The following is a 21,973-nucleotide window of genomic DNA, read 5'->3' as shown; positions in this document are numbered from 1 at the left end:
CTGAAATGGCTGCTCGAGTTTATTTGTAAGCAGAACTTCATGCAGATGTTTCCGTCAATAGTTGGATGAAGGCAAATAGCAGCGATCACACGTCTCGTGGTGTTAGAGAGCGTGAACAGATTGATATGCTGGAAAAACTCTCCATCAGGTGACTGATGAAGCAGTTAAAACTCGATCAGATGGTTCGATGGTAGAGCTTAAAGTCATTCCACATAAATACGGCCTCATTTTCATTTGACAGGCAAGAAATGGTGCCTTCAGAGACTGTTTGACAAAATAAAATAGTGATTTTTCTTATTTTATGAACTTTATCTTAATCAGCTGTCTTAATTTCAGTGTGAAACCCAGAAAAGCCTTGTAAAGAAGAACATTTGTGACCCTGGACTATAAAACCAGTCACAAGGGTCATTTTTTATTGAGTTTTATACTTACTCTAAAAGCTGAATTAAAAAGCTTTCCATTGATGTATGGTTTGTTAGGATAGGACAATATTTGAAAATCTGGAATCTGAGGGTTCAAAAAAATCTAAATACGTTAAAGTTCTTAGCAATGCAAATTACTAATCAAAGGTTTTGATATATTTAAGGTAGGAAATGTACAAAATATCTTCATGGAACATTATATTAACTTCATATCCTAATGTTTTTAGCAAGAAAAATATATAATTTTGACTCAATGTATTTCTGACATTTGCTACGGATATACCCGTGCTACCAGGGTCACATTTGTGGTTTTATTGCATCTGCTCAGATGTTGAGAGTGAAATCTGGAGGTTTTATGCCTCACATTCGGCCCGGGCAGGACAGTCCTTACATGTCCTTGTATGATATTGACATGATTTAGCATTTCCTTTAATGTCTGCCTGTAAACACATTTCCCAGAGTACCTCAGATGAGGACTCTGGTTTGAGTGCCGTCCTACACAGTTAAATGCTCTGAAGGTCTTTCATTCTTCAGTCCGCCTCTGCTGCTTTTATAAATTCACATAATGTCCCATGTTACTGTGTGTATTAATGTTTGTCATAGAGGTGACCTGCCAGCAAAGACATGGAGTATGTCCAGAGGACATGCATCCTTATTAACTAATTGAACATCTTCCTCTGCCTACTCTTCAGTAGTTTGGACTTTCTTCCTGATGTTTCAGTGAACTACATTTGCTGGTGCAGTGAACACTGTAGATTTTACCAAGAATGGAGCTTTTAGCTTTTCAGACTGATTCCTAAAGGAGAAGTCTTTCTTTCTTCAGTCAAAAAAGAAAGGTTTTTGAGGAAAACATTCCAGGATTTTTCTCCATATAATGTATTTCAATGGGGATCAATGGGTTGAAGGTCCAAATTGCAGTTTCAGAACAGCTTCAAAGGACTCTACATAATCCTAGCTGAGGAATAAGAGTCTTATGTAGCGAAAGGATAAGTAATTTTCTTAAAAAATATAACATTTATAGACATTTTAACCACAAATGCTCGGCTAGTCTTCATTACGTGATGTTGAAAAGATCATGGGTGACAGGTGGAAGTACCGATCCAGTATTTAAAAAGCGAACGTGCAAAGAAAGTCAAATGCTCTTTACAAAAAGTGATAAAACAACGTTGGATGATTTTGAAGTTGGAAGAAAAAATTTGATAGATTTTTTTATTTTTATTTTTTACTGTACCCAATCTTTTTTGACTGAAGTACACAGGCGAAAAACTAACCGTGTGACCTTTCCAGCATGATTATGTTTTTCTCGGCTGGGATCATGTAGAGTCCTTTGAGGCTGCATTGAAGTTGCAACCTTGAAACCACTGACCACCATTGAAGTCCACTATATGGAGAAGAATCCTGGAATGTTTTTCTCTAAAACACTAATTTTGTGACTGAAAAAAGAAAGACATAACCATCTCGGATGACAAACGCAACATGTGATAAAATAAAATATGAATGGCATCCAGTGACAGATAGTAACTGTAGCAGAACATTCACCATTTGACCTTTTGTGGCTTTTAACTCAAGCAAACATTTTATTAGAAACCACTTGTTGCGGGTTGTTTTGTGTTTTTAGGGAGACTTTGATTGACAAGCGCATTGAGAGCGCCGTATCTCAGATGCAGTCGGTCATTGAGCTGGGCCGTGTGATCCGAGACAGGAAGACCCTGCCCGTCAAGGTGAGAGACCATCATCATGATGTAGCAGTACAACTTAAACCAACATCAGCTGTATTTCATTGGTTTGGTGAGCTGCTGACAGTGAGTGTGTTGGGATCCGTTTCAGTATCCGCTGAAGGAGGTGGTGGTGATCCATAAGGACCCAGAAGCTCTCAGAGATATCCAGTCCCTGCAGAAGTACATCTTGGAGGTAAGAGTTTCACATGTGTGAACATGCTTCCTGTGATGTATCATTATTTAGCTGCACACGCTTTCCTGGGAAAATGCAATGAATGAGGACTTTAAAAAGGATTTTAAAGGAATAGTTCAGCCAAAAATGAAAATTCTGTCATTAATTACTTATCCTAGTTGTTGTTCCAAACCTGTAAGACCTTTGTTCATCTTCTGAAAACATTATTTCATTATAAAAGATATTTTCAATGAAATCTGAGAGCCTTCTAACCCTGCATAGACAGCAACACAACTGACATGTTCAAGGTCCAGAAAGGTAGTAAGGACAAAAGTAGTCCATGTGACATCAGTGGTTCAACCGTAATATAATGAAGCAACGAGAGTACCATTTGTGCATAAAGAAACTAAAATAATGACTTTATTCAACAATTTCTTCTCTTCTGTGTCTTGTTCTTCGATGCGTGTTCATGAGAGTACCACGACGCATAAAAAGTATTCTTGTAGCTTCATAAAATCAAGATTGAACCACTGAAGCCACATGGAAAATTTTAACCATGTCCTTATTACTTTACTGGGCCTTGAACATGGTAGTTGTGTTGCATATGCAGGGTCAAAAAAGCTTTCAGATTTCATCAAAAATATCTTAATTTGTGTTCCAGAGAAAAAACTAAGATCCTACGTGTTTGGAATGACATGAAGGTGAGTAATTAATGACAGAATTAAAATTTTTAAGTGAACTATCCCGTACCTAGTCCTAACTCAGTTTGAACTGATTAAAACTACAATTTTAAATATCTGCATTGTAATTTTGACAACAAATAGTACCTATTTAAGACATCTGTACACTTTTTCCAGTGAAAACAATTCTCACATATCACTTGATTTGCCTTTCACTGGATTTTAATTTCAGATCTGTATAGTTGACTCAAGGTAGGGAATAATGTTCATCAAGCTGGTTGTTATCGCAGATGAACCCTGATAGGTTGATCAGGATGACATGAAGGGTTTTTTACATGATACTTGTTACATAAGTAAATAATTAGACACAAAATATTGATTTGAGTTTAAATGTTTTTTTTTATTAGCTCTTTAAAGGAGTAGTTCACTTTCAGAACAAAAATGTACAGATAATGTACTCACCCCCTTGTCATCCAAGATGTTCATGTGTTTCTTTCTTCAGTCGTAAGGAAATTTATGTTTTTGAGGAAAACATTTCAGGATTTCTCTCCATATAATGGACTTCTATGGTGCCCCTGAGTTTGAACTTCCAAAATGTAGCTTCAAATGGCTCTAAACGATCTAGCAAAACGATTGGTTATTTTCTAAAAAAAAAATTACAATTTATATACTTTTTAACCTCAAATGCTCATCTTGTCCAGCTCTGTGTGTACTCTCTGTAGAGGTTAAAAAACGTATGTAAATTGTAAATGTTTTTAGAAAATGATGGATCGTTTCACTAGATAAGACCCTGCTTCCTCGGCTGGGATCATTTAGAGCACTTTGAAACTGCATTAAAACTGCATTTTGGAAGTTCAAACTCGGGGGCAACATAGAAGTCTATTATATGGAGAGAAATCCTGAAATGTTTTCCTCAAAAAACATAATTTCTTTACGAATGAAAAAAAAAAAAGCCATGAACATCTTGGATGACAAGGGGGTGAGTACATTATCTGTAAATTTTTGTTCTGAAAGTGAACTACTCCTTTAAATACTGAGATTCCACAATGAAGAACAGTTCCTAACAAACACCTTTGAGTCCAGATGAAGTTTAGACGACGGATATTTAAGGCATAATGTACAGTCGTAGTACTAATTACACAGCTTTTCACTATATAAAAAAAGACGAGGACATAAAATGGTATTTGAGAAGAAAGCGTTTAACATCTTAGCTGTTTATCTTAAATCCATTACAGTGTACAAAACAATCGTTCTAGCAACGAGACGAACACTTTCAGTTCAGTTTTTCCACAGGTCTACTACATTTACACTTACATTTATTCATTTGGCAGACACTTTTATCCAAAGCAACTTACAGTTGAGGAAAACAACAAGAGATTCATTATAAATGGCAATAAACACCAGAAGTGCCCGTTATACAATTAAAGGTATAGTTCACCCAAAAATGAAAATTCTGACATTAATTACTCACCCTCATGTTGTTCCAAATCCAATTTCCTTCATTTTCAGAACACAAATTAAGATATTTTTGAACCTTTCTGAACCTGCATAGACAGCAACTGTACTACCATGTTCAAGTCGAATAAAGTAATTATTTTGTTATCTTACGGGTTTAGAACAACAGGAGGGTGAGCAATTCATAACAGAATTTTCATTTTTTGGTGAACTATCCTTTTAACTCTGTACCTGTTATACATTTAAAAATTACAGTTATACTCTTAACTCTGAGTGAGAGAAAGAGAGAGATGTGAAAGCTGTTATTGGGGAATAACATGCCTCAGAATGTCACAACTGGCCAATCAGAATTGAGTACTCCAGGGAGTTGTGTAATAATTAAATATATCTTCTCTATTTGCATTCTACTAAGAAAAATTCACATTCAGATGTGTTTCGTTTCAGATATCCAGAATGAATTTAGCTGTAATCCAGTTATAACTAATTCAGATTAGATTGTACATCATTCTAATTAGAATTATAATTGGGCGTAATTCAGTTTTGAATAGTTACATTTTGACTTGTCAAACTAAAGTTGCTGATATCTGTAATTGCTTTTTTAATAGTAGTAAGAGTAAATTGAAACTAGTAGTGAATTATTTACAGATACAATCTGATTTATTCACAATACTAGTCATAATAGCATTGCAGATATCATAGGATTAATTTTTTACTCGTGAAAATGTAATTAAAGAGACGTGCGGTGGTTATTCTTACTAGTCAGCAGTGTCGGAGAGCTCTTTATTCAGAGGCAGCTCATTATGCTAATGTCACCTCATGCATATTTATCCAGGCTTTTCTAAAAAGGCAAGCAGGAGAGCGTGGCGGGTGAATTCAAAATGCATTCAGTGCGAGAGCAGAGCCAGCATTGTCTGTTTTCAGTACAGCCTCCAAGAGGGTTTATTTATATTCACGCTTTCATTTTCTCCCACATGCTGAGTTTTGGTTATATTTTCACCTGGAGGTCTGTGTAGATGTGTTGATCTAAGCATAGAGCAGAAATGTGTACGTCACTGCAAACACAGGTCGTACAGTGAGAGTGTGTGAGCAGACGCTCAACCTGTGTCCTTCATCTCCAGCCCCTGCCGCAATGATTTATGGGTGGGCTGGGCCTCCGAGCTAAAATTAGCCGCTCTGTCTCTGTGTCTGCCACGCTCGATTGTTAAACACCCCCGTGGAGAAAGCAATGGGTGGCACGCGCCACACGCCTGCCATTGATCAGAACGCTAGCTTCAGCGTTTACCATGATCTGCTCTACTCGCAAATATATTCATGAGAAAATCATTCAGACCAGATGATGAAATGGGACGTTTTTCCAGTTGCAGATATTTGAGACAGTTTACTGATGTACATCAGTGTGTAAGCTGTCAAAGAGACCGCTTGGTTTTATTTCTGCATTATTTCAGTTTTGCCCTGTACATATCTTTTAGCATAATGCTCTTAAGCTGATGAATTTGTTGGTGAGACGGACAGAGCTGAAAGGGCTTCTTGTCAGGTGGAATAAAGCACGCTCTCGCTGTGCTTCATTAGATGCCATGTTTTATTCAGATGACTTTGACGCTTCTGTGACTCCTGTCCCAGATGAACATATGAGCGGCGCAGTGGAGGCACAAACTGAGCTTCTTTTTATTCTGCTCTCACAATGTGAGAAACACAACAGACACTGCAGTCACCTGATTTAATGAACAGCCTCTCACTGTAATACACTGAACACAAACCCTCGCAAATGTGTAGCGCTGAAACCCTATTATAATTGTTAGAATAGGATCAGCAATCTCCACATAAAACCGTAAATCGTCGAGACTTGAAACTTGGAAGGATGGTAGGACTCGCCTACTACAGTGTCACCACGGCTCACCCCAGTTGGCCTGGCAGAAGCGCTACAGTGATCAAAAGTATGAAATTGCTCATAACTTTAAACCCGTTTATCTTATGTCAAGTCAAGTCACCTTTATTTATATAGCAACTAAGCAAGCCAGAGGCAAAAGCGGCAAGGAACCAAAACTCCACAGGTGACAGAAATGGAGAAAAACCTTGGAGAAACCTGGCTCAGTCGGGGCGCCAGTTCTCTTCTGGTCAGACGAAACCAGCAGTTTGTCAGATTTCAGAGGACTCATCAGGTTCCCGTGGTCTTGAGCTGATGGCGAGGTCTTCACTGGCGATCTGTCTCTGGAGCTCATCTAGTTGACATTCACAGCTATAGAGGTCGTCTCTAGGTGCTGATCCACCATCTGAGCTGGGTACATTCTTCTTACGATGAAACGAGTACATCTAGTCTCAGCCTCAGACGTCACACCCACGGAATGTTGGCTGAACGTCTGATGCATATGGTACACTTAACTGGAAACACTTCAGGAATGTCGAAGTCGTCATCTGATTAGTTGAATTTGATCGGATTTCCTGGGAGACGCGAGTGTCGCATTTATTTTCGGTCCGCCGGGAAACAAAGCGCAGACTGATTTACTCCTGTGTTTTGCTAAGAGGTGCTTATGCAGACGCCATTGTTGTTATACACATTTGCGACGGTCGCGAACAAATTACAGACTTACTGCTTGTTCTCCCTCTTCTTCTTTAACTTTCAATGACTGACTTGTTACATGCCAGTCTGTTGTTGTGGGGGCATTTCCACACACCGAAACGTGACGCTGAACGAAACGAACTGTGATTGGTTGTTTGACATGTCGTCAAACGGCCTTATGTGCGGGCCTTGGCCAATGAAAGCTGCAGTGTATTCCAGACCTTCAGCCGTCAGTCTGAAGGTCTGGCTACGCGAGACTAGAGTACATCTGGTATTATGGAAAGTGTTCCCAGTTCCGGTTGACCTAATTAATGTAGCCTAACAATCCTTTAACGGATTTGAATTATAGAAATGTGTTAATGTTTTATGTGTGAGCCAGGTTAAAGAGATGGGTCTTTAATCTAGATTTAAACTGAGAGAGTGTGTCTGCCTACCGAACAGTGTTAGGTAGATTGTTCCAGAGTTTAGGCGCTAAATAAGAAAATGATCTGCCGCCCGCAGTTGATTTTGATATTCTAGGTATTATCAAATTGCCAGAGTTTTAAGAATGCAGCGGATGTGAGGGACTATAATGTAATAAGAGCCTGCTCAAGTACTGAGGAGCTAAACCTTTGAGGGCTTTATAAGTATTAGCAAGATTTTCTATAAGAGAATCTATACAATGTTTAATAGGGAGCCAGTGCAATGTTGACAGAATATGGTCATACTTTCTGGTTCTAGTAAGAACTCTAGCTGCTGCATTTTGGACCAGCTGGAGTTTGTTTATTAAGGGTGCAGAACAACCACTCAATAATGCATTACAATAATCTATCCTTGAGGTCATGAACGCATGAATTAACGTTTCGGCATTTGACATTGAGAGCATAGGTCGTAATTTCGATATATTTTTGAGATGGAAAAATGTGGTTTTGCAAATGCTAGAAATGTGGCTTTCGAAGGAAGCACACAAATAGCACACCTAGGTTCTGATAACGAAGAATTGACAGAGCAGCCATCAAGTATTAGACAGTGTTTTAGGTTATTACATGCAGAGGTTTTAGGTCCAATAAAAAACACCTCTGGTTTTTTTTTTGGTTTTTTTTGTTTTTCTCAGAATTGAGCAGTAAGAAATTACTCGTCATCCAATTTTTTGTTATATCAGATTTGCATTCCTTTAGTTTTTCAAATTGGTATGTTTCGCCAGGCCGCAAAGAAATATAAAGCTGAGTATCATCAGCATAACAATGAAAGCTAACACCATGTTTCCTGATGATATTTCCCAAGGGTAACATGTAAAGCGTAAAAAGTAATGGTCCTAGTACTAAGCCTTGAGGTACTCCATACTGCACTTGTGATCAATATGATACCACTTCATTTACTGCCACGATTTGATGGCGGTCGAAATCCTATGTCATTATGTCATTGAAATCCTTGGCTCACGCCGGACAAAATGCACGCTTCGTATTCATCTATTACTTTGGTGTAATTTTCGGGTATTTTGCATTTTTTTAAACACCTGCTTTTGCAAACTAGTCCTAGGTTTTTTGCCTGATCAGAACCAAACCAGTGCAGGAAGATTGTCTGGAGAGTGAATATCAATAATTATCAAAAGAAAAAAAAAGTTTAACATTTAACTCTCCATCGCAAATGGACATTCGAAAGGGGCTGGGCTGTCTTTACTAAAACGACAAAAACTTGAACGGAAAGAGATATCTTAGCCAAACTCACAACGTTGCAGAGATTGGCAACTTTGTGGCGCTATAAGAGGGAGAATACATAAAAATGCCCATAACTACACAAACGTTTGTCCGACATAAAAATAGTTTCGGTCACAAGTGGCTATGAGACATTTGCGTATCTTAAAAAACATAGCCGGCTATTAGGACTTATTGGGGTGTGTTCACACTTGTCACTTTTGGTTCGATTTAAAGCAAACTGTAGTGTGATTGCTCTGTTAGTGCGGTTCATTTGAGTAAGTGTGTACACCTTCATCCGAACCCTGGTGTGCACCAAACAAGCTGTTTGACTTCCAAACGAACTCTGGTGGGGTTCGATTTGAAATTTGAACTCGACATGGACCAAATACTTCTAAACAAACCAAAAACATGAAGTAATGACACAATGTGATACTATGCGGCATGATTTCACAAAGGGAACACATGGTGTATCCAAAGCAATATGAGCAGAGGGAAAACGTGGCGCAACAAGTAGGTAAACTTTATATAAGCTCTTTGTGAGTTTGTAGGTGGGAAAATAAAATCACATGTACACACAACAATGATCGCACTTAGTCCAGCAGATGGCATTAGGTGTATTCGTCTTAAAGCATAAGTTATACGCTTTCCTTTTGTTTGGAGTGTTCGTGAGTTCCGTCACGAAATATACATCACTCAAATCAACCAATTAGGTTGTGAACGTATCACTATGCCTTTAGGTTCGGTAACTTTAGATTCGCTGCCAAAAATGCCAGTGTGAACGATAAGCAGACCAGGACCAAATGTATGATTTTCCTTTTTGGTCCGGACAAAATGATCCAAACAAATGGAACTATAAGTGTAAACACACCCTTAGACAAGGTTAATGGAGGTCGATTGGGACAAAACTCGGTGGGCCTCTTTGACTCACAGCCTCGAAGGTCTGTGAGACATTCGAAAGAATTTGGCCACTAGGGGTATCGCATTTTTCTCAATTTTATATTGCACACATATGCACGATATTCGTATCATACGATAGACCTTCTCATTCCGAAAAACTTTGCCTCTATAACCACTGCTGTCAATCAAACTGTTTGTTATTGATTGAGAAAATGTAAAAAACCTACTTTTGCGAATTAGTGGTATTTCACTCAATCTGGAAAAAACGCACTGCAGTGCAATTCTCTGGATTCATTAATTATCAAAAAAAGGTAAATGTAACCTTTTGGGAAGCTATAACAGGGTTGTTTAGAGAGGGGGCATGTCCAAATATACCCAGAAGCCTATAAAGCCTAAATAAAAACTCAAAACTTCACAAAACTTGGTGAGCACATGCGCAGATGATTCTAAACAAGCATGCAAAGTTTTAGGGAGTTATAAATGTTAAAAAACATATTTTTATGACAAATCACCTGGATTTGCCAAAAATGCTTTTTTTTTTTTTTTAAATCATTGACTGTAGAAGTGTTTTTACACTTAATGTTGTAAATAACAAAGAATGGGATATATTTTCTTTCTCTTTATATTTTTATATTGGTATGGTAAAAGATTGTCCTGTTTAAATCAATGTGATAAATGAGTTAGGTCAAAAGTAATCTAAAAGGAATCAAAAAGTAGTCTACAGTTTGTAAGTAATCTATCCAGCTCTGTTTGCAGCAAATGGGTGCCGTCAGAATGAGAGTTCAAACAGCTGATAAAAACATCAAAATGATCCATGCAACTCTAGTCCATCCATCAACATCATGTGAAGCCAAAAGCTGCGTGTTTGTAAGAAACAAATCCATCATTAAGAGGTTTTTAACTTTAAACTGTAGCTTCTGGCTATCAGAAGTCAGTGGAGAAATATGCACAGTTCAAGCACCATTTAGAAATGTGGGTGGATTTTAATGTGAGAGGACAGTAGAGGATGGAATCTTTCACTGGAGGAAGCATTATTATGGATTATGGACTCAGAATTTTGCAGAAAGCAATGGTTTGAAGTTAAAAGTGTTCTGACTTCACCCATTCACTGCAATAGATCCATTGGTGAGCAGTTAAATCTAAGAATCTAAAGAAGAAACAAATTGATTTTCAGCAAATTCCTATTGCTTTAAAAATGTAAGTGTAAGCCTCCTCATGACTGTGAGTGTCCTCTACTGTGGGGATGAAGTGGCGTCAGAGTTCACTGCACTGATTCAATGATGAAATGTTGTTTTTCTAGAAGTAAAGTGATTTAAATCTTGTTTTGTTAGTCTTAAAGTGGTATGACTTTTTTCCCACCAGGAGCTGAATGTTCGCCAACTCACTCTGTCCACCGACAAGGACAAATACGGCATTCGTCTGAGAGCTGAACCTGATCACATGGTGCTGGGCAAGCGGCTGAAAGGGGCATTTAAATCTGTTACTGCATCCATCAAGGAGCTGAAGAGTGAAGAGCTGGAGAACTTCCAGAGGACAGGCATGTACTACATTCACACATGAATCACACAAAAATCATCATTCTGTCATCATTTACTCTCCTCCTGTCATTCTAAGCCTGCATGACTTTCATTCTTCTGCAAAACACAAAAGTAGAATTATTGAAAACTCTGCAGAACTTAAATGAGGATAGACTGGGGCTGTCAAGATTAATAAAGGCCACAAATTCACCATAAAATAAGCACAGAAGTTCATACTTTAGTTTGTCAAAGCTATGTCCACATCTTCTCATAAATATCATCATACGTGACCCTGGACCACAAAACCAGTCTGAAGCATAGGTGTATAGGTATAGATATGTGACCCTGGACCACAAAACCAGTCTTAAGTCGCTGGGGTATATTTGTAGCAATAGCCAAAAATACATAGTATGGGTCAAAATTATTGATTTTTCTTTTATGCCAAAAATCATTAGGAAATTAAGTAAAGATCATGTTCCATGAAGATTTTTTGTAAAATTCCTACTGTAAACATATCAAAATGTAAATTTTGATTAGTAATATGCATTGTTAAGAACTTAATTTGGAGAACTTTAAAGGTGATTTTCTCAGTATTTAGATTTTTTTGCACCCTCAGATTCCAGATTTTCAAATAGATGTATCTCGGCCAAATATTGTCATATCCTAACAAACCATACATCAATAGAAAGCTTATTTATTGAGCTTTCATATGATGTATACATCTCAGTTTTGTAAAATTTAACCTTATGACTGGTTTTGTGGTCCAGGGTCACATATATACAATACCCTGTATAGGTCAAAATTATTGAATTTTCTTTTATGCCAAAAATCATTAGGATATTAAGTAAAGATCATGTTCCATTAAGATATTTAATAAATTTACTACCATAAATATATATAAACTTAATTTTTGATTAGTAATATGCATTGCTAAGAACTTCATTTGGACAACTTCAAAGGCAATTTTCTCAATATTTCGTTTTTTTTTTGCACCCTCAAATTCCAAATTTTCAAATAGTTGTATCTCGGCCAAATATTGTCCTGTCAAACAATACATCAATAAAAAACTTATTTATTGAGCTTCATAAATCTCCATTAAAAAAAAAAAAAAATAACCTTAAGACTGGTGGAAAATGTGGGCAGAATGTTTTTATATTTTTATTTTCCATGTTCCATGTTTAATGAGTTCCATGTGCAGCACTTTGTTTGCCAAAATTAAAAGAACTGTTACATTTATATGTGATTCCATTCTAAAAAAATGATTTAAATGGTTGATTTTTATGCATTTATTCAATATATGTATTAGTATTAAATTGTAAATCCAGAAAAAAATAAAACAGACAAGACAGTTTCTTAAAAAAATAACGAAAGAAAAGAAAACTTTTCAAAGAGGTCCCTATTACTATTAGTTGTTTTATTCAACGGATTAGACTTGCTTTTTAAATATTTAATTTTAAGGGGAGACACTACAGGCAAAAACACCTTTTTCATGCAGGTTTTTACATTGGGATTTGTTCATATATAATTGGCTTTTTTTTTTAAACAGAACAGACAGAGAACAATGTAATTTTTAACAATTTCTAAGTTCTTTCTGAATTATGGAGTGACAATATGAGACCCGAAATCCCCTCTGAAAAAGGGGATATTATGTCAAAAAAAATTAAACAAAAATTTTGAAACGAACTTCATCCAGTGTTTAGATTTTTGTACTAGAAATGTATGCAAATTAGCGCATATTTCATTAAATAATGCCTCATTTGCATATTTAAACCTAACATTTTGGAAAACTTCTAATACTTCTAAAAAAAATGTTTGCAATAATGAATTTAATCAATTAACTGGGTAAGTAAGGTGATAACTATTAGTACATTTTTTTTACCCAGTTCATCTGCAGTGTTTCGCCTTAATTAAACCACCAGTGGATCTCATAGGGTCCTAAAGTGTAATGTTTGTATAACTTTTGTTATTGTAGCTAAATTGTAAGTGTTTCATGATTTTAATTAATGGTTTTTGATTACTGAAAAATTACTGCACAATTACAATGACAAATAAGGTGGATGTGTGCTTATACTGTGGTGTAAAAAAAGTGTCAGTCCGCTAAAAAGTCAGCTGTATTGAAAATATACTGAGGCATATAGACCATATGAGCATCACTAGTAGAAACAGTTGTGAGAAGAAACTTATCAGACTCTCTGTTCTCAGGAAGAGAAAGTCGAGGCTCGTGTATGACGCATGATGTGTCCCGGTAGGGAAGAAGGCCGTTTTCTGGCTCTGAAGTGGGTGGTAGTTTTCCAGAGCTGTTACCTGTGTGTGTGTGCGGGGCGTTGGAGGGATAAGAAGAGCTAAACCAGCCGTGCAAATCTCAGATTAGACTGCAATGATCTGATAGTCGTGTTCATCGTTCCCCTTTCTAAAGCATTTTCATGCCTTTTATATGTAACACTGGCGCAGTAATGAGCAGAACGCTGGATAAGACTAGGATATTGTGCTGAAATAGATGAGATCTGAATGAGCGCAGGCGTTGTGGGTTACTAGGGACTGGAGTTGTCAGACTCGGAAATCTCATTGGGTTATAACAATTAATTGCAAAATCAATGTTTGTAAATGTAAACTGATATTTCCTACTAACACACTAAATAAAGCAACATATAGAAATAGCTGTCTTAAAACAATTTTTTGATAGCAGGCTGCTTGTCCCATCATGTCTGTGAGCCCATCTCATGGCTGATATTTCCTCTGCAGGAACCATAATTGTGGATGGTCATGAGCTGCATGAGGATGACCTGCGTCTGATGTACACCTTCGATCAGACCTCAGGAACCCCGTCCCAGTATGAGGCGCATTCAGATGCTCAGGTGCTCATTCTACACTCATTCTGCACTCACTGTCTAAATCCACATGCTCCTATCATGATGTGATCAGAATAGACATGTTTTTGTTTTTTGTTTTTTTTTTTCATAGGTGCTGGTTCTTCTTGATGTCACCCCGGATCAGTCCATGGTGGATGAAGGTGTGGCCCGTGAAGTCATCAATCGCATTCAGAAACTACGCAAGAAGGTAACAATTGGCAGAAAACCTGTTGAAGTACACTGTTCAACAGTTTGGAGTTAAGATGATTTCATGTTTTTGAAAGAAGCATCTTCTGCTCACCAAGGCTGCATTTATTTGATTAAAAATACAGTAAAACAGTCATATTGTGAAACAGCTGTTTTCTATGTGAATATACACTTCCAGTCAAAAGTTTTTGAACAGTAAGATTTGTAAGATTTTTTTGAGGGCCTAAACATGCTTGAAAACTCATGAAACTTTGCACACGTGCTAGAAATGGTGAAAAATTACATCTAATATGTGACCCTGGACCACAAAACCAGTCTTAAGTAGCACAGGTATATTTGTAGCAACAGCCAAAAATGCATTGTATGGCTCAAAATGATCGATTTTTCTTTTATGCCAAAAATCATTAGGATATTAAGTAAAGATCATGTTCCATAAAGATATCTTATAAATTTCCCACCATAAACATATCAAAACTTATCTTTGATTAGTAATATGCATTGCTCAGAACTTCATTTGGACAACTTTAAAGGCGATTTCCTCAATATTCAGATTTTTTTGCACCCTCAGATTTTCCCGATTTTCAAATAGTTGTATCTCGGCCAAATATTGTCCTATCCTAACAAACCATACATTAGTGGAAAGTTTTATTCAGCTTTCAGATTAAGTATAAATCTCAATCTTAAAAAAATGACCCTTATGACTGGTTTTGTAGTCCAGGGTCACGTATGGGTTTCAGAAATGGCTGTGGCAAAATGGCTCAATAGCGCCACCTATTAAAAATTTCAAGTGCCCCCGAGATATGTTTCACATACATGTACGAAATTCTGTAAACGCATATATCACACCAGTACCTACAAAAAAGTCTCACGGTACGAAGTCCAAAACCCAACAGGAAGTCGTTTTCAGGCCTGGTATTTAAACAAACTCCTAGAGATTTAAACAGATCAACACCAAATTTGGTCAGTCTAATCTAAAGACCTTTACAACGTTAAATTGTGAAGATCTAGAGTTTTCGTTGAAGGGCGTGTCCGTGGCGGCCTGACAAACTTCGATGTTTCACCATAAAACAGGAAGTTGTTATAATTTAGACATGCAATGTCCGATCTGCCCCAAACTTTATATGTTTGATAAGAGTCCTGTCTCGAACACATGCCCATAACCATATTCTGTTATAGCCATAGTGCCTCCTCCTGGCAACAGGAAGTGGCATGTTTTACATTCTAATCAGCATTATATTTGGTGAGTCTAATCTAAAGGCCTTTGCAATGTTAAACTGAGAAGATCTTGGGTTTTCGTTAAAGAGCGTGTCCGAAACAGTCTGACAAATTTTGATATTTCGCCATGGAAAAGAAAGTTGTTGTCACTCATCCATACAATGTCCAATCTGCCCCAAACTTTACCTGTTTGATAAGAGTCCTGGCCTGAACACATCTAAAGGCAAGTATTTTGTTTTAATCATAGTGCCACCTGCTGGCAACAGGAAATGATTTGTTTTAAACTAACCTAAACATGCATGCTAAACATGTCTAATCTGCACTAGACTTCACATGTTTGGTAAGAGTCCTGGCCTGAAGACTTTTAAAATGATTATTACTTTTTTTTTAAATTAATACTTTTATTTAGCAAGGATGCTTTTAATTGATCAAAATATTATATGTTATAATGTTACAAAAGAATAATGTTATTCTGAACTTTCTATTCATCGAAGAAACCTGAAAAAAATCTACTCAGCTGTTTTCAACATAATAATAATAATGATAAATGTTTAATGAGCTGCAAATCAGAATATTAGAATGATTTCTGAAGAATCATTCGAATAGAAAACGGTTATGTTAAATTTTGCTGTTTTTGCTGTATTTTGGATCAAATAAATTCATGCTTGGTGAGCAGAAGAGACTTAAACATTAAAAAAAACAAAAAAACAATGAAAATCTTACTGTTCAAAAACTTTTGATTGGTAGTGTATAGTAAAATATAATTTATTCCTGTGATCAAAGCTGTGTTTTCAGCATAATTTCTCCAGTCTTCAGTATCACATGATTCTTCAGAAATCATTCTAATATGCTGATTTGCTGTTCAAGAAACTTTTCTGATGATTATCAATGTTAAAAACAGTTGTGCAGCCAGATATTTTTGTGGAAACCATGAAACATTTTTATTTTGCTGGACTCTTTGATGAATAGATAATCCAAAAGAACAGCATTTATTTAAAAGAATGTCTCGATTTAATGCAACTGTAAGGAATTAGTATGATAAGTATGATTATAATGATTTCTGAAGGATCATGTTACACTGCAGTTATGATGCTAAAAAATCGGCTTTGATCACTGGATTTCAGAACATATTCACATAGGAAAGAAAAGGTAATATTTTACAATGTTATTGTTTTTGCTGTATTTATTTATTTATTTATTTTTTTGATAAATAAATGCAGCCTTGGTGAGCAGAAGCGAACTCGAAAGCAATAGAAAATCACAATTATTCCAAACTTTTGACCAGTAGTGTAAGACGGTTGATTTGCAGTCTGTTTGTTTAAAAACGGCTGGATATTTATCACCTTCAGCTCAAGCAGTGGTTTGTGATTGGGTGGGACTTAACATCTGACCTTATCTGAATCTTATTTAAAGCAGCGTTCATCTGTGCTGTTCAGCCCCAGTGCTGCAGTGCTGGCTAGTTTCCTCCCGAGAACCGTTCAGTCAGTCCCAAAGCTGTTGTGGTTATTTGGGTGAAGGTTGAAGACCGGTGTGTTTTGTGAATTAAAGCAGCTGGCGTCTGCTTCCACACCTCTGACGTCTCCTCCCATCGCGTGTTTGTCTTTGCTCTCTCTCGGGTCCAGCTCACTTGTTTTTCCCAGGCTCATGAGAGATGCTAGTTGGATGATCTTTCCAACCCAGAGTTCTGCAGAGTTGAGCAACTGTTCAGTCTTACAGCACTGCCTTAATAAAGCTTAATTACCCAGAGTGCACTTGAAGACAAACAGCACTTTGAAGTTGTGTGTAAATCAGTAAAATAAGACGGATTTCTGTCCCTCGCCCCCGTCGCCTTTCTCGTCCCTCTTTTTTTTTCTTAATAAACAAACGTTTTTTCCACTGGGCTCTATATGTGAGGGGGAAGGGCATGTGGACGCCTGCCAGGCCCGAATTCCTCTCTTATTGAAAGTCTGAAAAAATCTAAGGGAATTTTCCATGGGAGGGAATTAATTTTTCAGCGTTTGCTGAGATGAGAGGTGGTAACCAGGGGGCAGGAGTGTGAGCGAGGTTCATGGAAAAGGAGAAGCCATTGTGGGTTTTTTTTTTCCCTCGTAGTTCAAAGGTACCGAATGCCCAGCCCGTATTTTCCACAACAAGCCCGTTTGTTTTGTCATAGTGTCTGCTTTGGGAAAATGATTAGCACTTGCTGCCATTTCCCAGTGCGCATCTGTTTTTACTCTGTACATTAAAGGTAGATTAAATGAGCTGTTCTTTACCATCGAGAGACCTCAAGGAGGTGCTGACCTTTCAGAAAAACAGCGATAGTCCACCTCAAGTGTTCAAACTAAATAGTATTTTTACTTTTCATAGGAGTTCATCAAAAGTTTGGGTAAGAAATAAACACTTTTATTCTGGATGTGTTGAGTTGAATAAAATTGACCGTAAATACATTTATCATTTAACAAAAGATTTCTGTTTCAAATAAATGCTGTTCTTTCAAAGATCTCTATTTATCAAAGAATCCTGAAAAATAAAATGGATCATGGTTCCACAAAAATATGAAGCGTCAAAACTGTGTTTAACATTGATAATGATCAGAAATGTTTCTTGAGCAAATCAGCATAATAGCATGATTTCTGAAGGATCATGTGACACTGAAAAGTAATAAGGCTAAAAATTCAGATTTGATCACAGGAATATACAGGTGCATCTCAATAAATTTGAATGTCATGGAAAAGTTCATTTATTTCAGTAATTCAATTCAAATATTATTAAATAAATGTATTAAATAAATTCAGCACACACAGACTGAAGTAGTTTAAGTCTTTGGTTCTTTTAATTGTGATGATTTGGATCAAATTTAACGAAAACCCACCAATTCACATCTCAACAAATTAGAATATGGTGGCATGCCAATCAGCTAATCGAATCAAAAGACCTGCAAAGGTTTCCTGAGCCTTCAAAGTGGTCTCTCAGTTTGGTTCACTGAGCTACACAATCTTGTGGAAGACTGCTGATCTGACAGTTGTCCAGAAGACAGTCATTGACAACCTTCACAAGGAGGATAAGCCACAAACATTCATTGCTAAAGAAGCTGGCTTTTCACTGAGTGCTGTATCCAAGCATATTAACAGAAAGTTGAGTGGAAGGAAAAAGTGTGGAAGAAAAAGATGCACAACCAACGAGAAAACCGCAGCCTTGAGAGGCTTGTCAAGCAAAACCGATTCAAGAATTTGGGTGAACTTCACAAGGAATGGACTGAGGCTGGGGTCAAGGCATCAAGAGCCACCACGCATGTCAAGGAATTTGGCTACAGTTGTCGTATTCCTCTTGTTAAGCCACTCCTGAAAAACAGACAACATCAGAGGTGTCTTACCTGGGCTAAGGAGAAGAAGAAATGGACTGTTGCCCAGTGATCCAAAGTCCTCTTTTCAGATGAGAGCAAGTTTTGTATTTAATTTGGAAACCAAGGTCCTAGAGTCTGGAGGAAGGGTCGAGAAGCTCATAGCCCAAGTTGTTTGAAGTCCAGTGTTAAGTTTCCACAGTCTGTGATGATTTGAGGTGCAGTGTCTTCTGCTGGTGTTGGTTTTTGAAAACCAAAGTCACTGCACCTGTTTACCAAGAAATTTTAAAGCACTTTATTCTACCTTCTGCTGACCAGCTTTTTAAAGATGCTAATTTCATTTTCCAGCAGGATTTGGCACCTGCCCACACTGCCAAAAACACCAAAAGTTGGTTAAATGACCATGGTGTTGGTGTGCTTGACTGGCCACCAAACTCACCAGACCTGAACCCCATAGAGAATCTATGGAGTATTGTCAAGAGGAAAATGAGAAACAAGAGACCAAAAAATGCGGATGAGCTGAAGGTCACTGTCAAAGAAGCCTGGGCTTCCATACCACCTCAGCAGTGCCACCGACTGATCACCTCCATGCCACGCCGAATTTAGGCAGTAATAAAAGCAAAATCAGCCTCTACCAAGTATTGAGTACATATACAGTAAATGAACATACTTTCCAGAAGGCCAACAATTCACAAAAAATGTTTTTTTTTTTTATTATTATTGGTCTTATGAAGTATTCTAATTTGTTGAGATAGTGAATTGGTGCGTTTTTGTTAAATGTGAGCCAAATCATCACAATTAGAAGAACCAAAGACTTAAACTTCTTCAGTTTGTGTATTATAATACACATATTGTTTTTCATTAGTGAAGTCCATGCCCCAAAGAATTCAGGCCATCATAAAAGCCAGAGGAGGAGCAACAAAGTACAAACTTTTTGGTTGATGATTCTATAATTTTATCCTGCACTTGATACGGAAAATCATTTTCCATTAATTAAAAGATTTTAATCTCATTTGTTTGAGATATGTTTCACATAACCAGAATGTTTAATTATCAAACCAAAATAGTTTTGCGTCATATCTGTGATTCGTTTATTTCCTATGAAGTCAAAAAATAGGGTGAATATCTTCTAAGTGTGGTGATTCCATAATTTTTGCCAGGGGTTGTTTATGTTATAGTCTATTAGAATTATTATTTGAAACGGTGAGATTTGTGTCTGTGATTGTTGAATAATATCAACTGAGTGGGTGGTTTTAATTTGGGTTACTGTACTCCTGCATATGTGTCTTTAACATGTCAAACATGTCGTCTCAGGGTCATTTGGTCCCATCAGATGAGATCACCGTGTATTACAGCAGTCAGCCAGCAGGGGAATACCTGGATAAAGTCATCCAAGCACACACAGACTTCATCTTTGCCACGACTAAAGCTCCTCTCAAGCCCTATCCAGTGGCCAAGAATGCCAGTGTGATCGTCGAGGAGAAAACTCAGGTGACACACTCATTGAAAATGAAGTGAAGAATCAGCAGTTTAGAGTTTATCTAGAAGCCCAGATACTTTTGATTTACTTTAAAACTCACCCTTTTTTCCTCAGTGTTGCATGCATTTTGAGGTACCTCTGTAATACACTGTAGTTTATTAATATAGGAGTCAGCATTTGAAGTGGATCAAAATCTTTCATCAAAGTTGTCCTAAAACCAAAACAATACCCATTCTTGTCTTAGAACAACTTTGATCAACTTTATTGACAACTATATTTATAGTACATTATTATTATTATTATTATTATTATTATTATTATAGTAATTCTAAAAACAAGAGAAGGAATTTGTACAACATGGCCACAATTTAATACAACAAGGGAACCAGTTCTTAATTTGCGGCCATGAGCATATTTCTGTCTGCATGTCGTGTGTGGGGATCACATTGTCTCCAGCTACTGAAATTTGTTAGCTTTTTAGTGCCAGTCCACAGCAAACTCACTACTTTCCACAGCAACATTTTCAGTTCCATCCCAGCTTCTATACATCAGTAATGATACTAAATCCACCATTGAATATGCGTGCTAGTACATGTGCAAATCAAATCCAATAATTGAACTTCATCTTCATTTGGAAGATTTTTCTCATTGATAAATTATTTTTAATAACCCTAAGAAGTTGGCATCAGTGCATGACTGGGACTTTTGGGTTTGTCACAATTTGCACAACTGAATTCAGCTTATTTCTGAGTAAGTAAGACAATTAGTTGATCTGAGCATATTAACAAATATTTTTTTTCCCTCTCATATTATAAACTCTATATAAAGTCTAAAGTAATTGAGATGTACAGTACAGACCAAAAGTTTGGACACACCTTCTCATTCAAATGAATGAAAAGGTGTGTCCAAACTTTTGGTCTGTACTGTATATTTTTCTGTTTATTAAAGTTTTTACTCTACATTTGTGCAGTTTTCAGTGGGTTAGTGATATTTTTTAAATATATATAAATTAATAAATAAATATTTTTTTAATGAGTTTTTATACAAAAACTGCTTTTTTATGTAAAATTCACTTTATAAAAGACCCACATTTCTAACTTTAATTCATGGGGATGAAATGGATAATTTTTACATGGTTTCGTCTACATAGATTTTTGCCCATCTTTTGGAAAATCCAATTTTAAAACTAAAAAAAAATTACTTTTACCAGTGGGTGGCTGCAGAGCTCCACTATTTGCTATTTGACCACCTAAAGATATTTTTTCACAAGTTTTTCAGTTGAATTCATATCTACAGTACAGACCAAAGGTTTGGACACACCTTCTTTTGGTCTGTACTGTATTTTTTAAATAAAGATGTGTTAAAGGGAAAGTTCACCCTAAAAAAAAAATGATTTCAGGCCATCTAAGATATAGTAGGTGACTTGTTTCCGTCAGTACAGTAAAGAAATTGTTAGCTGAAATTGTGGTCCACTTTGATAGTCAAAAAAGCATATCAAGAAACACAAAATTTGTACCCTTGGTTCTTGGTGATATATTGAGGTCTTATGAAGCGAAATGATCAGCCTGTGCAAGAAACTGAACATTATTTAATCCAGAGCCTCAGGCAATCAATCAGAAGTGACGTCCGCTTCACAAACGAATCATTCTTTTGAACCAGTTCATCAAATCGGACTGAACTGTCGTAATAGTTCGCAGCTTGATCACCACAGATTGACAACTCAATCCAAACTCACTTTTGCACGCATGACAGTCCCTTTGACTCAAAATGATGTAAAATACCAGCATACCTGATTCTTTGATGAGTGAA

At 36.8% G+C, this 21,973-nt stretch overlaps 1 protein-coding gene across 1 annotated transcript in view; it reads left to right on the top strand.

The window, feature by feature from the left end:
• Positions 1-21,973, top strand: part of LOC141293518 (isoleucine--tRNA ligase, cytoplasmic-like) — a 96,334-nt gene that overhangs the window by 68,606 nt on the left and 5,755 nt on the right. Inside the window, exons 23-29 of the mRNA XM_073825548.1 lie at positions 62-148; positions 2,041-2,143; positions 2,250-2,333; positions 10,940-11,114; positions 13,837-13,949; positions 14,056-14,151; positions 19,999-20,175. Coding sequence (XP_073681649.1) covers positions 62-148; positions 2,041-2,143; positions 2,250-2,333; positions 10,940-11,114; positions 13,837-13,949; positions 14,056-14,151; positions 19,999-20,175 — 835 coding nt within the window. The remainder of the gene's footprint in view (positions 1-61; positions 149-2,040; positions 2,144-2,249; positions 2,334-10,939; positions 11,115-13,836; positions 13,950-14,055; positions 14,152-19,998; positions 20,176-21,973) is intronic.

This window comes from Garra rufa, chromosome 20, assembly GCF_049309525.1.
Source record: "Garra rufa chromosome 20, GarRuf1.0, whole genome shotgun sequence".
NCBI lineage: Eukaryota > Metazoa > Chordata > Actinopteri > Cypriniformes > Cyprinidae > Garra > Garra rufa.
This window is presented reverse-complemented; position numbering and strand designations above follow the sequence as displayed.